General features: G+C 41.6%; 1 protein-coding gene across 1 annotated transcript in view; it reads left to right on the top strand.

The window, feature by feature from the left end:
• Positions 1-18,533, top strand: part of ADCY10 (adenylate cyclase 10) — a 199,667-nt gene that overhangs the window by 144,625 nt on the left and 36,509 nt on the right. Inside the window, 4 exon segments of the mRNA XM_087930379.1 lie at positions 3,335-3,401; positions 3,743-3,980; positions 5,009-5,116; positions 5,966-6,141. Coding sequence (XP_087786505.1) covers positions 3,335-3,401; positions 3,743-3,980; positions 5,009-5,116; positions 5,966-6,141 — 589 coding nt within the window.

The following is an 18,533-nucleotide window of genomic DNA, read 5'->3' as shown; positions in this document are numbered from 1 at the left end:
GTTCTTCTGTAGGAGATATCCTGCGGTCAACCTTCATCTTGCAAGAGTCCTTTAGGTGTGAAGGGAGTAACTTTTATGTTCCTGACTGTCTGGCATATTGGGAGTGAGACTATGTGGCACTTTGTTAATCCTCCAAGGAACTGTTATATATGAATGGAATTATTTAGTATCAAAAATTCTAACTAATTTCACACCCAATTATTTAAGGATAGTTTTCCAAGAAATTTAGTTTTACATTGAACTCATTATTTTTCTCCAAAAATGGAAGATAAAGCAGAATTAGATATATTGAAAATAAAAGGTATGTGTCCTAAAATGATAGTTCCATGTTGCTTATCATTCCTTTCTGATGGAGTTTAATGAAACTCACCATGTGATGTCCCAGTACTCCATCTTTTCCTATATGTAACTATGAGGAGGAATATTTGATAAATTTATAGTGGCTCTTCTCACAATATATTTCATCCAGCCAGCCAGATCTTTTTAATAGACTGCATATAGGTAATTGTCCTATTACCATAGTGATTTAAAAAGTCACCCATCACTGAAATGAATTATTAAATGAATTATTTGAAATAGCACAAAGCTTTTCTGCATTACTGTTATTTTAACAATTATTAAACCAACAATGGTTAGATAATTCTAGAAGATATAAGTTACTAGTGATAATTGCTACAAACATTCTAACTGAATCAAAACACACTGTATTGATGATATAAATGTCTGTACACTTCTCAAAGCTTCAGGAGATCATTAGTATGCTCCACTAAAGGCCTTATCCTTTTCTCTATATACCTCTGTAAAACTTGTGGCACCCCAATTTCTATTTTATTTATTTATTTGATTTGTCAATCGCTTACAAGATAATAGGTATAAGTACAAACATGAAATGGATACATATAAGAAAAATAAAAAGAATCAATAGGATAGGGATGGTAGGCATGCTGGTGCGCTTATGCATGCCCCCTACAGACCTCTTAGGAAAGGGGTGAGGTCAATAGTAGACAGTCTAAGCTAAAGCTAAAGTTTTTGGGGTTTGGGGAAAAAAAACCACAGAGTCAGGTAGAATATTCCAGACATTGACCACTCTGTTGCTGAAGTCATATTTCCTGCAATCAAGTTTGGTGCAATTAACCTTGAGTTTGTATCTATTGTGTGCTCTTGTATTGTTATGGTTGAAGCTGAAGTATTCATTGACAGGTAGGACATTGCAATATATAATTTTATGTACAATACTTAGATCGGACCGAAGGTGACATAGTTCTAGGTTTTCTAGGTCTAGAATTTCAAGTCTGGTGGCATAAGGTATTCTGCAACGAGTAGAGGAGTGGAGAACTCTTCTTGTGAAATATTTCTGGACTTTCTCAACTGTATTAATATCAGATGCGTAATGTGGGTTCCAGACTGATGAGCTGTAATAGAGTATTGGTCTAGCAAATGTTTTGTATGCTCTAGTTATTAATGTAACTTTCTCTGGTAATATAGAGAAAAAGCTACATAAGATTAGGTTAACAACTCTTAACGCCTTTTTGGCTATGTAGTTACAGTGGGCTCTAGCACTTCGATCATTAGAGATGAGTATTCCAAGGTCCTTGACAGAGTTTGGATCATCAACAAGGTCTTGACTTGTATTTTATTTTCTTGTATTTTATTTTCTAATTTTTTTTTTGCTAATATGTAAGACAGGGCATTTATTTGTTGAGATTTGAAGTTTCCATTTGTTTGACCATTCTGATACATAGTCAAGGTCTTTTTGAAGGGTAGCAGTATTATCTGTGGTGTTGAATAGCTTTACATCATCAGCGACGAGAATGCAGTTGCTCTTAAGATGATCACAGAGGTCATTTATGTAGAGTATGAAGAGAGTTGGTCCTAGAACACTGCCTTGGGGGACACCACTATTGACAGGTACAGAATTTTATAGGATGCTCCCAATTGTGACCATTTGTTGTCTGTTTAACAGGAATGCTTCTATCCAGTTATGCAGGTGTCCAGAGATACCATAAGATTTTAGTTTTAGGAGTAGTTTGTCGTGTACCACTGAATCAAAGGCTTTACAGAAGTCTGTATAAATTGCGTCTATTGCTTTGCCCTGATCGAGTTGTGTAGTCCATATGTTTTTGCAGTGTAAGAGTTGCAGATTACAGGATAGTTTTTTTCTGAAACCAAATTGTTTATTATAGAGTAGGTTGTTTGTCTCTAAGTGGAGGATAATGGATTGGTTAATAATTGATTCCATGACTTTACAGGTGACGCAGCATAAAGAGATTGGTCTATAATTTTCATCTAGATTGGCGTCTGTTGTACCCTTCTTTTTTTGGACATATTCTGAGTGCAGGTAGCAGGTGCTTTATTAGCTATTCTATAGCATTTATAGACTTTATGATACCAGCACATAGCTATTGTCAGATAACTTTGTATTTCTCTGATCCAGCATGAATGTGGTGTCCTCCCTTCTTATTTGGACAAAAGTTTTCTTAAATGCATGACTTGTGACGCTTTGCTGTAACAACAAAGCAGAGGCTTGGATCTGCCCTACTATTCCTGGCTGCTTTTGACTCTTTCCCTGTTTTCTCCCCATAGTTTGGACTACAGGAATTATTATATGCTTATGTAATGATTCATACTTTGCGAAACAAGCATTATGTGGGTACTGCATGGGAGTGGAGATCTTACAAGAAACTGCTACACATATGTAAAAACTGTCCTACCTGATAGGCAGTTTGTGTGACATAGTTGAAATGGAATTCTAATTTGTCAACACCCTCCATCAGCTATTTTTAAGCAAAGCAAGAGAGATAGTGAATAAAAATGAGCAAGGGGTTGAAATAACACGAGAGAGATAGCTGCAGAAAATAATCATGTGGCAAGAGAAGGACAAAGGATCAAGAAATTGTAAGAGAAGGAAAGCGAGTGGTGCACAAGAGAGAAAAATGAGACTGAAAACAGAAGATGGAGAGGGAAACAAAAAGAAAAAATGGAGAAAAAACAATATGAGTGCAAGGAAGCTGCAATTCCTGGTCTGCAGGATGAATGGAAGCTTCCTTATAAAGCAGATCTAAAAGATGGCCAAACTCCAGGGTCTACTCATCTGTCAGATTTTGCCCCTCCCTCAACCTGAGGTGAGGTGAGATAGAACAATTGGAACTTGTTTTATTTGCCAGGCAGGTAGGAATAGGGAAACTGCAACCACCAATCACTGCTGACCCACATTCAGTTCTTAGGAATCTACTAATTTTCCATGTTAATGAGGAAGGCTGTGGGGACAGACCAGATTTATGCTGGCACACATTGTGCTACTTCACAGACTGATGGCCTTCAAACTTTTTTTCAGCTATCCTTCTTTCCTTTTTTGTGGGGATGGGTGATGGAAGTGCATCAAGGAACCAAACTGAGTTTAAGTACAAGTTTTGTTCTAAAAGAAAAAAATCCTTTCTTTTAGATTTTAATAAGGTAGATATATGAATTAATTAGATTGCTACCTCACATGAATTTGGTTTTGAAATGTTGGTTCCAGATGACCCACCAAACTTCATTGCCAAATAGGGATTTCAGTTTGGCTCTTTCTGATCTGAGTTCATTGTTTTTTCTTATTATACCTGACCTGGTATCACATAGTAATTAAAAACTTTGAAGATTGTTGGGCTTCAGTATCCTTCTGTTTCTGTGTTGATGAGGTATGTTAGAAATTAAAGTTGCTGTGGGAGCTTATGGAAAATTATTTCTTCTTTATTTTTGGTAGAGCTGAAAATTCAGAACTAGAATTTTTAAAAAGAATGGATGAAATAATCTTGCTTACTGGCATGAGCAAGAAAAGGACCGAGACCCCTGGCTCCCAGGACTGTGAATGCAAAGAAATTGTGGAGTCTGTCACTGTGCCTTTATCTCAGCACTACTTGGCTCTAGGGGATTATAGTCGGGCTTTTTATTACCTGTTGGAATCTGCATCTGCTTATGTCAACCACTCCCACAACTACATGGTAAGTAGGAACACCCATTCTTTTCTCTTCCAACCAGCTTCTTCATTACTCTTACAGCAAAGGATACTCCAGATCACGGATGTCAAACTCACAGCATCACGTTGCTATCAGGTGATGTTCATAATGTTTTTCCCATTCGTGGAGCTGGGTGAGCCTGCACATGACGTATCTGGCCTTCCAGTCAGTCTTGATTCCTGGCAATTGCCTGGATTAGTCCAGGAAGTTTTCTTGGCAGTGATTTTCAGAAGCAATTCTTCATTGTTTCCTTCCTAGGGCTGGGAGAAATGACTGAGCCAAGCTCACCCAACTTGTGCCTAAGACGGGGTCTCATGTCTTCAGTCACTATACCCAACTGTTTCTCTATGAATATAAATGACCTGTTTACAGATTAAAGTAACCTTTTCCATGTAGCTGAAAAGCAGTTACTGTTCAAATCTGAACAGGAGTTTAATAGAAAAATTACAAGAAAAAATGAAATGCTCCAAATTCATTTTCCTTGCCAAAACCTTTGTAAAAAAAAGATTGGAGAATGTTCAAAAACTTGTAACAGACTGCAAGAGTATGAGTCAATCTAGCATGCTGACAGCTAATGAATGACTTGTCAAGCTTTTATTATGCTAAATTTTAGTGCTAGGGGAACATGCCACTTGGCAAATCAGCATATTTTGTTCCCCACTTTTATATTTAAAGTAAGCTTGTTCTCTCTTTTCTGTCTGGGTGGGTATGGCTAACTAAAATACTGTTAAACCTGGCAAGTTGTTGGGCCTTGCCAAAATAACAAAGACCCAAATCACTTCCCCCTCTGTAAAAAAACTGAACTGGTTTACCAGGTTATCTTTTTCTATATGGTGAATAGATTCTAGATGGTGAATACATGCTACGTCTTCATCTTGGATTCACCTCCTCTATGGTATCTGAGTATTTGTTTTTGAAAATTTATAATATATGGTGAGGGAATTGATAGTAGTTGGGGATCACCATATATCATGCAGAAATGAATTTTTCCTGTTCTGTTATTCTTATTTGAGGCCTTTACATATCTGAATACAGCAGAGAGCCTCTTGAGATCTTCGGAATTCAAGCATAAACTCATTAACCAATTTGAGGTGTCCATTTTGTACAGCCTGAAGGGAGAGGTAAGACAATTGTGTCTGGCTATAGCCATTTGCATACTTACCTCTTCTCTGAATACAGTAAAGCCCACTAGAATATCCCATTCTCTACAGCTGCTCAATCAGAAGTACAGTATTACTTCAGTTGTCATTTTATTATATGGTCTCCCTTCATGCCACTTGCTGTAACAGAAATTCTTCCATTGCTACTTGTAATGATCAGTAAGCCTCTCCCTAAATTTAGATTTATTAGAGAAATGTCCTCAGAAGCTTTTCACAATTAGTTCATTGATTTGTCAGGTACGACACACCCCTTGATCTTGCTGGTTTTTTACAAGGCTTCTGGATATAATTCTGACATATCCTTTATCTCCCTGTGCTCCTTCCCCCATCTCTGGGGCACCCATGAAAACAGAGAAGATATATAGGAAGCAGGTAGAAGACCCTACAAAGTGCTGTGTCTTCTGCTTCTATGCTATATAAAGATACAAAAATAATTTCATAGAAGTGTTTAGTACAAAAGAAGTCTCATTATTTTTTCTTGGCTGATTTAAATATATATTCTTGTGTTTTAAGCAGAGGTGGTATTCAGCAGGTTCTGACCAGTTCTGGAGAACCAGTGGCAGAAATTTTGAGTAGTTCGGAGAACCAGCAAATACCACCTCTGATTGGAGATTTTACAGTATCCTTCCCCATCAAGCCATGCCCACAAAACCAGTAGTAAAAATTTTTGAACCCCACCACTGGTTTTAAGTAGATTTAGCCATGCTGCAAGATCGTGATTTTATGAGGAGAGGTCTTTTAGGCATCATAAAGGAGATATACAAAAAAAATCATAATTTCTTTTATTATTATCTGTCTGCATGTCTATAGGTCTGTTACAATATGGGTCAAATTACTTCTGCAAAAAAACTGCTAAAGAAGGCTTTGAGCTTACTGAAGAAAAGCTTCCCAATAACTGTTGTAGGAGCCTTTTGCATGTTTATGGTGGAAACCTCCAAACATTTGTCTCATCAGAACAAACAAACTTTATGGCAAATATCCAGTGGGTAAGGATACTCACAAACTGTTTATAAAGGCTGAGGGTGGATGGGCTGCAGTGGGAGAAGGGAGCATTTTAGAACAGAACAGAACAGGAATTGGAAGGTACCTTGGTCTTCTAGTCCAACCCCCTGCTTAAGCAGAGACCCTATACCTATGATGGAGAACCTATGGCATGCAGAGCCATGCTGTCATCTCAGCTCAGTTCCACTGCACCCGCGCACACGCATGTACCTCCTACTCGTCAGCTGATTTTCAAGTTATGCCATTCATGCGCAGGGTGGGGCACATGCGGGAGATACATGCGCACATGCGCATGCATGGGGGCAGGGGGCACAGGGAGGGTGCAGTGCAGCCCCCCACATTCCTGGTTTTGAGCCTAGTAGGCCCCCTTGCAGCCTCCAGGGAGCAAAGATAGGGTGCGGGGGTTGTGCGACCTGTTTTTGCTCCCAGGAGGCTGCAGGGAGTCTTACTAGGCTCAAAACAGGGAGCGCGGGGGTCACGTGTACATGCACAGGGGTGGGGGGTGGAGTATGGGGGGGTCACGTGTGCATGCACAAGCAAGTGGAGTGAGCAGGAAGGGTCGTGTGCACATTGCATTATGTGGGTACAGGCACGCATGTGTGCTATTACATGCGTATGCGCACACTTTCAGCACATGATGACAAAAAGGTTAGCCATCACTGCCCTATAGCATTCTGGACAAAATGGCTGTCCAATCTCTTCTTTAAAAACTCCAGTGATGGAGTACTCACAACTTCTGAAGGCAAGCCGTTTCACTGGTTGATTGTTCTCATTGTCAGGATTATTTTCTTTAGTTCTAGGTTGTTTCTCTCCTTGATTAGTTTTCACCCATTGCTTCTTGTCTTGCCTTCTGGTGCTTTGGAAAATAGGTTGACACCCCCCTCATCTTTGTAAGAGTCCCTCAAATATTGGAACCATTCTTTTCACCAGCCATACCTAATTCCTACAATCAAACAATAAATATCTAAAGCAATCATTAATAAAAATAAAAATAATCATTCAAATATGCAAAATACACAGGAGAGAATGAATAACAGAATAAGAGAGTTGAAAGGGACCTTGTAAGTCTTCTAGTTTAACCCCCTACTTAAGCTGAAGACCCTATACCCATGATGGCAAACCTATGGCACGCAGAGCCACTTCTGCCGGCATGCGAGAGGTCGCCTGGAAGAGCCCCACTGCACATGCCTGTGCACTGCCTGCCCAACAACTGATTGTTGGGTATCTGGCGCTCCTGTGCAAGGGGCGGGAGGGGCGCGGGAGATGCGTACACATGCACAGAGATGCATGGGATACACAGGGGGATCGTGCACACATGCACAGGGGGCAAGGGGTGTGTGCACTTTGCCTACTGGGTGCTGGCACAGGAGACAAAAACGGTTAGCCACTACTGCCCTAAACCATTTCTGGCAAGTGACAATCCAAGTCTCTTCTTGAAAGCCTCCAGATATTAACTTCTAAGGGCAAGCTGGTTGATTGTTCTTACTGTCAAAAAAATTCTACTTATTTCTGGGTTGAATTTGTCAGTTTCCATCCATTGTTTCTTGCCTGGACTTTTGGTGCTTTGGAAAATAGGTGGTCCCCTTCCTCTCTATGACAGCCCCTCAAATATTGGAACACTGTTATTAAAAAAAACCTGATTTTTTTTCCAACCCTCAGGTGGTTCCCTGGTGCCAATAGATTTTTGAAAGATATTATGGATTAACATAATTGGAAGGGATTTTGTAGGTCATCTAGTCCAATCCCCACCCAAGCAAGAGACCCTGCACCATTTCTGACAAATGGCAATCCAATCTTTTCTTGAAAGCTTCCAGTGATGAAACTCCCACAATGCCTGAAGGCTGTTCTATTGGTTGATTGTTCTTACTGTCAGAAAATTTCTCCTTGTCTTCTACATGGAATCTCTCCTTGATCAGCTTCCATCCATTATTCCTTGTCTGACCTTTCCAAGGCCTTGGAAAATAGCTTGACCCCCTCCTCTCTGTGGCGGCTCCTCAAATATTGGAACACTACTATCACGTCTCCTCTGGTCCTTTTCTTCACTAGACTAACCATGCGTAGTTCTTACAACCATTTTTCATATGTTTTAGCCTCCAGGCACGTAATCAACTTTGTTGTTCTTCTCTGAGATTCTTCTTTTGAGAATCTCAACATGTTTTTCATAGTGTGGTGACCCAAACTGGATGCAGTATTCTACATGTGGCCTTACAAAGGCTTTATAGAGCAGTACTAGTACCTCATGTGATCCTGATTCAGTCCCTCTGTTAATGCAGTCTAGGATTGCATTGGCTTTTTTGGCAGCTGCAGCACTCCGTTGGTTCATATTTTAGTTGATTGTCCACTAGGACTCAAAGATCCCTCTCACAGTTACTTCTATTAAGCCATGTTTCACCTAAATTGTACATGTACTTTTGGTTTTTCTTGCCTAAGTGTAAGACTTTACCTTTCTTTACATTGAATTTCATTTTGTTAGATAGAGCTCAGTGTTCAGGTTCATCTGGATCTGAACCCTATCACCTAGGGTGTTTGCTATTTCTGCCATCTGAGTATCATCTGCAAATTTGATAAGTTCCCCTTCATCTAAGTTATTTATGAAGATAGTGAAGCGTACTGGGACCAAGATGGAACCTTGTGGTACACCACTGCTTATACTTCTCCATGTAAACATTGTACCATTAAGGCTACTCATTGACAGAGGTGGGATTCAGCCAGTTCAGATTGATTCGAGTGAACCAGTTAAACTTTTGCGCAGTTTGAAGAACTGGCTAATTGCACCACTGTCTGGCCCTGCCCAATCCACCCACCCCTTCCCTCTTCTCCCAGTCACTCCTTATTTCACCTCACCTGCCTAGGCTGCCTGCCTAGAGTCACACCTGTGACATAGCTGCTGCTGCTCTCTGGTTCCCACGTTTGCCTTGTGTTGTAGCTCGGAGTGGTCCTCCTTAACAAGCCTCAAACCGTTGTTGCTCCTCCAAGCCTGGGTTCTCTGCAGTAGCACTGGAAGAAAGGGAGTCCAATTTTGGTGGGGATAGGGCTCTACCCCAGTCATGTGTTTTCCAGCCTGGACTGCTTGGAGTGAAAAGCATGCAATATGCTGCCGCTCCCAGGTTTCCTGCACAAGCAGTCGAAGAAAGGTAGTCTTATTGTGAGGGCAGGCGTTTCCAAGGCCGATCCTAGAGGGAAACAGAGATGAGTGCCCCTTGCCTCCTCGCAGCTCTAATTCTTAAAAATTTTAGCTAGTAGTGAATAGAATCTAATCAGAGATGCTTTGCTGATTCTTGTTGATTTGTTTTATTTGTATTTCTTTATTTTATGTTGGTGAATTGCATTGACATGTGTGTCCCTTCTTGTACACAGTCCAGAAGCTTTTCTGATTCTTTGCAACAAAAATTACTGACCTCTGGCTTTGCTCTACTTTTCAAATGTGCTGCCACTGCCGCGTTCTAGGTGCCATCCTCGCAGGTCCACCCTGTTGAGCCTGCTGCACCGAAGGGACCTGCCCAAGCAAGTCCGAGTGGAGCGGCAGGGAAAGGGTGCAAGCCATTCCCCCCACCCACCCATGCCTCCTAACCCCAATTCCACCTCCATGCACGCGTGCCCCTTGCCAACCTACAGAAGGCTGCTGGGAGTGGGGTGGTGTTGTCCCAGACCCCAGACTGAGTGGATGGGTGGGTGCAGGAGACTCCTTAATCCGGATTGCAACTGGGAAAGGGTGCAACCTTGTTCTGTTTTTCCCTACCCACCATCCTTTCCCCAATTTTCCTGGCTTGGGGAAAAAACAGTGCTGCTTTGCCCCCCATCAGTCTGTTCCCATGCATACGCACATGTGCTCCCGCTCACCCACTCACCCATCCACTTTGCACCAACAGGGCATCCTCCCCCCCCCCCCTCCCCCCTGCACTGCTGCCCTCCACCATGCAGGTGCCCTTCTCCCTTTGCTGAACCTGCTCCTGGCAGGGCAGAGGCGCAGTGCACCCGGCCCCGCTGTGCACCCATCCCATTAATCCCAGCACCGGCAGTGGAGGAAGAGGGAGGTCTCACTGCAAAGTGTGGCTCAGTCCTCCTGGCATCCAGCATTGCAAAGCTGCTGCTGCATGGGTGGGCTAACTGGTGGCTTCCCCCGCTGGTGCTTTGCACCAGCTGGAGCTGCGCAAGCAATGTTCCTGGCACCTCCACCTCCGCTGCCGCCTCCAGCCCACTGGCACCTCTGCCTCCTCCTCCTCCACTGTCTGATGCCCCAGCCAGCAAGGTGGACCTGGCTTGCGCTGGGAGGAGGCCGAGAAGCTGGCAATGCTGGTGCAATGTGACCGGCTGATCCAGGGCATGAACTGGCAGCTGCAGGAGCACCTGTGTGAGATCCACAAGTTGAAAGCCATCAACGGGCAGCTGCAGGTGGAGAACTGTGAGCTGCGTGACCTCTGCTGCTTCCTGCACAAGGACCGGCTGACAGCCAAGCTTCTGGCCCATTACTGTCAGCTCTTTGGGCATCACGCGGTGCAAGTCCTGCGCGATAAGTTGGCTGGCTGCCTGTGCAATCTGGCCAGCTTGGAAGGGCTGCTAACCCCATTGAGCCCCTTGCACTTCTCTGGTGCAACAGTCAATGGGGTGAGCCTGAGAGAGGGAAAGAGAGAGAGAACTGGTAGAATCCCACCCCTGAATTGCACTCTGCACTCACTCCAGCACACCCCCCCGCCACCTCTTAGCACCCCCTGCTGGTCCAGTTCCCACTTAGCACCTCCCTAAGGCATTCCACAACCCCCAGGGGGCAGTACTTGCTATATACCAATGATTGCATCTCAAACATTAAAATATTGAAGTTTGCTGATGACACAACAGTGATTGGTCTCATTCAAGACAATGATGAATCCGCATATAGACAGGATGTTATACAACTTGCCTCATGATGAAACTGGAACAATCTGGAACTGAACACACTCAAAACCATAGAAATGGTGGTAAACTTTAGAAGAAACCCTCCCATACTACCACCTTTTACAATACTAGAAACACAGTATCAACAGTAGTGACCTTCAAATTTCTAGGTTCTACTATATCACATGACCTAAAATGGACACCTAACATCAAAAATGTCAGCACAACAAAGAATGTTCTTTCTGCACCAACTCAGAAAGCTCAAACTGCCCAAGGAGCTGCTGATACAGTTCTACAGAGGAATTATTGAGTCTATCATCTGCACCTCTATAACTGTCTGGTTTGGTTCTGCAACCCAACAGGACAGACACAGACTTCAGAGGATAATTAGGACTGCAGAAAAAACAATTACTACCAGCCTGCCTTTAATCGAGAACCTGTATACTGCACAAGTCAAAACGAGGGCTGTGAAAATATTTACAGACCCCTCACATACTGGACATAAACTGTTTCAACTCCTTCCCTCAAAACGATGCTATAGAGCAGCAGTGGCCAACCGGTGGGCCACAGGGAAATCTCACCCCCAGAGCACCCTCTCAAAACAATTAATTCAGGCTGTGCACAAGGCTGCGCCACCCACATGGCCCACGGGAACCCTCCCTGTTCACTCCTTACCCGGCAAACTTGCCTGCTAAGTTGCTATTTTTCTTTTTTTTTCTCCAACCATCAGCTGTTCTGCTGTGCTGGGAGATTTAGATTAGATAGGAAGCAGGAAATGGTTGCATTTCTTGTTTTTTAGCTAATCTTTAGATCTTCGGCTCTGCTTTTAACCACAACCAAACCTCCCTTAGGACTGAAGGTTCTATTATTCAGTGCAGACTCATAGCAAGCAAATTTTATGTGACAGACTGAGGTAGCCGATGGCAGATAGATAGATCTCTGAATGAATCTGTGATTCTGTGAGCAACTCAATCTGCCTGCCTGCTTTGCCTGTTTTTGGGTAAAAGTTGCTCTCTTTTTTATAAAAAATTCAATATTTATATAAATATTTATAATATTTACATACAAGCCATGCCCAGCCAGTCACATGACCACCAAGCCACACCCACAAATTAGGCCATGCCTATAGAACCAGTTAGTGGTCCTGGGATTTAAAATTATGAGTTTGGTGGTCCCTGAGGTCCAAAAGGTTGGTGACCCCTGCGAAAGAGCACTGCACATCAGAACAACTAGACACAAGAAAAAGTTTTTCCCGAAAGCCATCACTCTGCTGAACAAATAATTCCCTCAACACTGTTCAACTATTACAAAGTCTGCACTACTATTATTAATCTTCTCATCACTCCTTATCACCCATCCCCTCCCAATTGTGACTGTATGACTGTAACTTTGTTGCTTGTATCCTTACAATTTATATTGACTGTTTCCTAATATGATCTGATTGTTTATTGTACCCTGTGACTATTATTGTGTTGTACCTTATGATTCTTGACAAATGTATCTTTTCTTTTATGTGTACTGAGAGTATTTGCACCAAGGCAAATTCCTTGTGTGTCCAACCACACTTGGCCAATAAAGAATTCTATTCTATTCTATTCTATTCTATTCTATTCTATTCTATTCTATTCTATTCTATTCTACTCTACTCTACTCTACTCTACTCTACCCTACTCTATTCTATTATTTCCTTAGGATCTTGCAATATCTTATATCTAATTCTTGTTATATCTATTCTTGTTTTTTTCCCCTTGCCATAAAAACTTGGAAATATCCCTCTGCCATTTTTTAAATGGAATATCAGTTACAAGTACTGGTAATGTCTGAAACAAAAAGAGCATCTTTGGTAAGACATTTATCTTAATTGCAGAAATTCTACCCAATAGTGATAAATGCAATTTGTCCTATCATTGAAAGTTTTTTTAAATATCATTTCAAAGAGGCACATAATTATGTTGAAATAGTTTTATATTTATATTTGTCAACATAATCTACCTTAAAACCCAACTTTTTAAACAATATACCACAGTCCTGAGATGACATGTTCTTAATCAACATTGTTCCCTTTCTGTATGTTTATTTTAAAACCCGCTAAAGTCCCAAATTCATTTAATTTCCTCATCAAATGTTCTATGTTTTTTTTTGGGGGGGGGTGTCTTGCAGGAATATAACCAGATCATCTGATATTGTCTCCTGACTGTTGAGGAATTGTTTGAAATCTTAATTGAAATTCTTTAATCTTAGATTCCAAAATTGCCCTCTCGTCCAGGTCAGCTTCATACAAAATATTTATCTTGTCCAATTTGTGCTCCATAAGATCCTCTCTATCCTTCACCTATTTGATATCTCCAGTCAAATGTTGGATTTCCTCCTGGAGTTCCTTTGAAAGAGTATTGAGCTTGGATTCAAGCTTTGTTCCCATTGTCTGAATTAGTTCATGTATTTTAGCTGTATATTCATTCCGAAAGGGTCTTAGAAATTCTATATCTCTTGATAATCTCTCTATTTTTCCCATTTTCTTGTGGGTGGTTATATTGATAATGTGTAGCTGAAATTAAAAATTTAAAATTATAAAGGTATAGATTTATAGCAAAAAAATCCAGTGGGTTTAATAATGTAGTGGAAAGTTAAAAAGAAGTAGCAATACTACAGTCTTTTGGATCCCTCTTGTGGTTGATCAATGCTACTAATACAAAAAGAACCAAAGAACTTGAGCTCTGCCTCTTTGTTTAGGAGCCCACATGATTAGTCCAAGCAGAAGCAATTAAAATCAAAACTATTTCACCCCCTTCTCATGGCAAGTACAAGACACCATTTAAATGCCCTTATTTAATGCGAGTGAGAGATGATGGATAACAAAAAAGGGCTAGAAGTTAGAGAATGGGTGATTAAGGGAATCTTTACATTATAAGGTGAATTAATAATGAGGGAATTTAGAATTTTAATAAGAATAATTTTGAATATGTTATATGGAATAATTAAAAAATTGAAGAATACAATTTAACATAAACATGTGTATGATTAATTAAACTATATAAGGTTGTTGTAATAAATATTAATATTAATATTTTATTTGTAGGAAAAGGAATGATATGTAGAATTTGATGGTCATAAAATAACATATTGAAATATTGAATAAGATAATAGTGAAAGATTATAATTTAATAAAAACAACTGTACTATTATTAGAATTATATAACTTGTTAAACATAAATAGGATGAATACTATTTTATTTGTATAAATAAGTTGTAAAATGTGATTGGAAAGGGGATATATTTTTTAAATATAATAGTGGCATAATTAAAAATCAGAAGATTACAACTTAATATAAATTGGTGAATTATTATTAAAATTAAATAGGCCTGTTAAGCACTACAAATATGATTAATAATATTTTATTTGCAGTTAAAAGAGGGATATTTACAATATGGAGATTGACACAAAAATAAGATATTGAAATGGTGAATAACCAAAGAATGAAAGATTATAATTTAACAAAATATGTGTATTAATATTAAATTTTATAAAATTGTCAAGTGTATTAAATATGAAGAATATTGTCATATTTGTTTTAAAAGATAAGACACTCTGGTGCTACTTTGTTCACGCAATAATATGTTTGTAAAAAAATAAGAAAAAAAGAAAGAAAGAAATGATGATAGTTCCACAAAAAAGAGACTGCAAGCTGCAGCCAGAAGAAGCCTCTTTTAGCATAAAAGGTAAATATGTAGAGAAACTAGTGTTTAACTAGTGGCACCCTTTATTATCCATTTTAAATGGCTGGTTTTTCGACAGTGAACTTGTATGGTTTCCCCTTCCCAGCCAGGGACTCACCTGATTACTTCTACTTCAAGAAGCAGTCTGAGCGTCAGGCTACTCAGAGGAGCAAAGCCTCATCTTTCCCAGGGAGGTTTCTTCTGGGTTAGAAAACATTCTAAGCCTAGAACTGTGGAAAATCTGTAGCAGAGGCCAAGACATCTGCTACAACCCAGAGGCTTCTTCTGCCAGAAGTGTGCAGATCTGTTTTTTATTATTATCTTTTCCAGTACCTTTCCAGGTATTGATGTTAGACTTATTGGTCTGTGGTTTCTTGAGTCTGGTTTTTTTCCTTTTTTAAAGATGGGAACCATATCAGCTTTTTTCTAATCTTCAGATGGTACCCCAGTGCCCACGGATTTTAAAAAAATATTACAGATTAACAGAGTTGGAAGAAACCTTGTAGGTCATCTAGTCCAATCCTCCACCCAAGCCAGAGACACCACACTATTTCTGACAAATGGCAGTCCACTCTCTTTTTGAAAGCTTCCAGTGATAAAGCTTCCACAACTTCCAAAGGCAAGATGTTCCATTGGTTGATTGGTCTCGCTGTCAGAAAATTTCTCCTTCTAGGTTGAATCTCTCCTTGATCAGCTTCCATCCATTATTCCTTCTTTGACCTTTGAGTGCCTTGGAAAATAGCTTGACCCCCTCCTCTCTGTGACAGCCCCTCCAATATTGAAACACTGCTATCATGTCTCCCCTTCACTAGACTAGCCATACCCAGTTCCTGTAACCGTTCTTCATATGTTTTAGTCTCCAGTCCCCTAATCATCCTGGTTGCTCTTCTTTAGGCTTGGTCTTACTAAGGCTTTATAGAGTGGTATTAAAACCTCACTTGATCTTGATTGTATCCCTCTGTTAATGCAACCTAGGATTGCATTGGCTTTTTTGGCTGTTGCCGCACACTGCTGGTCCATGTTTAAATGTTTGTCAACTAAGTCTCTAAGATACTTCTCACAGTTACTGCTATTAAGCCAGGTTTCACCCGTCTATATGCAGGGGTGAGATTCTACCAGTTTGGAACGGTTCTGTAGAACCGATTGTTATGATTCTGTGCAGTTCAAATCTTGTTCCTGGCTGGCCCCACCCATCTCTGCCTGCCCCTTCCCTCCCCACCCAGTCAGTCATTATCATGCCCAACATCACTGACTGGGTTCTTCCCTGCCCAGTCACTCCTTAAGGTATTTCTTTTTTCCCCTTCCCGACCATCAGCTGTTCCTATGATCAGCTATGCTGGGATTCCCCTCCTGTCTTACTGCTTTGCCCAGGAGGCAAAACATGGAGGGGGGGGGGGGTGAAACTTCCTGGGAGAAAAAATGCCCCCAGGTGGTTTCCCTGAAGCCCAGAAGGCCCCAAAATGAAGGGTGGGGGTGCGCAGCTTCAGGCTCAATTTTTTTTTCTTCCTGAGCCCCAGGGGAGCCTTCTAGGAGCAAAAATGCTCCCCTAGGAATCTTCCCTGAGGCCCAAAAGGCCCAAAAAACCAGGAGGTGGTGCTGCAGAAAACCCCCACACCTGCTCAGTCATATGGCCACACCCACCTAGCCACGCCCACAGAAACGGTTGTTAAAAATTTGAATCCCACCCCTGTCTATATGTACTTTTGTTTTTTTCTTGCCTAAGACTTTATTTTTCTCTACATTGAATTTCATTTTGTTAGATAGGGCCCAGTGTTCAATTCTGCCAAGATACAGATGGATCTTGAGTCTACCATCTAGGCGCAGGGGTTTCAAACTCGATTTCATCGAGGGCTGGATCAGCATTTTGGTTATCCAGCATGGGCTGGGGGGTTGGGGCATGGCCAGGTTGATTGAGGTTGATTGGGGCATGGCCAGGATGTCATCGCTCACATGGGTGGTATTTGTGGTGGCCGGGAGGAGTTGGGGAGTGAATCCAGGAGTCTCTGGTAGGTTGGGGGGGGGACTCGTTCCATGGGATGAGGTGAGATGAAACAGAGGGCCAGGCAGCTACCACAGTTTTGCCTTCAGCTGTTTTTGGTGCCACTCAGTTTCCCACTCCACCCCACCAAGCTGGTCTGGTCTGATGGAGGGGGATTGCCTTCCACCTTCTGCCACACCACAAATGCGGATTAACTATCCCCCAAGCCCAGCCACTGTCAAAGTAAACCCCAAGCTGTAATGGGGAGGTGAAAGTGTAGCTTTTGTCTGAAGGAGGAGTGGGGAGAAGAAAAAGGGAAAGCAGCTAATTGAGAAATGCCCCACCAGCCAGGAACTAAAGCACTGCCATTGCTGCCACAGTGAAAGAGAGAAAGAGAGCAAGAGTGAACGAGAGAGAGAGCGTGCAAGAGAGAGGTTTGTTTAGATTGTTCTCTTGCTCTCTCACCTCACTTCACCTCACAGCAAAAGCAGTAGCCATCCTCTCCACAGCAGCTTGCAGCTGATCTGTCCTCCACTCATCATCACCTCGCTTTGTTCATCTTCATTCTTTGCCACTTCTTCTCCTGCTCACCACTGTAATGAAGCAGGAAGATGAGTGATACACCGGTGCAGCAGCCACAAAGTGAGGCAGTGGTGAGGTGGAAGATGAAACAAGGTAGTGGTGGAGTTGAGGATGAAGCAAGGCATAGGGTATGGAGTTGCCCCACCTGCCCCACGTCAGCTTACCTGAGGGCCCTTCAGTCAGAGCACCCATGACAAATCCTCACAGCCACATCCCTTCACTAACCTACTTTCCAGTTCTGTTCTCCACTTCATGCAAGGCAATAAAAGTAGTCTGTGGGACTACAATAAAAAAATAGCTTAGACCTTCCAACTTCTCACAAAAAGAAAAGATCTTGTGAGGTTGGAAGGTCTGAACTATTTTTTTAACATAGTACCACAGACTATTTTTGTTGCCCTGCATGTGGCAGCGGAGAACTGGGCCTGTGCATGCCTGTGCCTGTGTCCTCCTGTGCATACGCACGCATGCCAGGATGGTGTGGGTCAGGCCGAAGCAATGTGGGCCAGTCCCTTACAGTTTCCAGAATGATCATGCAGGCTGGATGTGACCTCATCATGGTCTAGATTCAGCCCAAGGGCTTTGAGTTTAACACCCCTGATCTAGGGTGTTAGTTATTCCTGCCAGCTTAGTGTCATCTGCAAATTTGGTAAGTTCCCCTTCCATTCCTCATCTAAGTCGTTTATGAAGATATTGAAGAGTACTGGGCCTAAGATGGAACCTTGTAGCATCACATTGCTTACTTCCGTCCATATAGACCCATTAAGTTCTACTTGTTGAGTATGGTTTGTCAGCCAGTTGCAAATCCACCTGGAGGTGATTCTATCTATTCCACTTTTTTCTAGCTTCCCAAGGAGTAGGTTGTGGTCTCCTTTGTCAATTGCCTTGCTGAAGTTTAAGTTTACTATGTGCATAGCATTTCAATGGTCTACTCATTCAGTCAGTATGCTGATGAATGAAATAAGATTGGTTTGACATGATCTGTTTTTAACAAACTCAAGCTGACTACTAGTTATTACTTTACTCATTTCTAGATGTTGACAGATCTGTTTTTTTATTATCTTTTCCAGTATCCTTGTCATTTGGTGCATATATTACTACCGTGTTTCTCCAACAATACGGCCTCCCCCAGTAGGAAGGCCCAGCGTGTTTTATAGGCATATCAAATTAAGCCCTATATTAAACATGTGAAATGGGGGGAAATGGCGGGGGGGCTTGCTGTTAGGAAGTACT

This window comes from Pseudonaja textilis, chromosome 3 (genome assembly GCF_049901715.1).
Source record: "Pseudonaja textilis isolate UNSWEBS1 chromosome 3, rPseTex1.2, whole genome shotgun sequence".
Taxonomy (NCBI): Eukaryota; Metazoa; Chordata; class Lepidosauria; order Squamata; family Elapidae; genus Pseudonaja; species Pseudonaja textilis.
The sequence above is the reverse complement of the archived record's forward strand: the minus strand, read 5'-3'. Positions and strand labels throughout refer to the sequence as shown.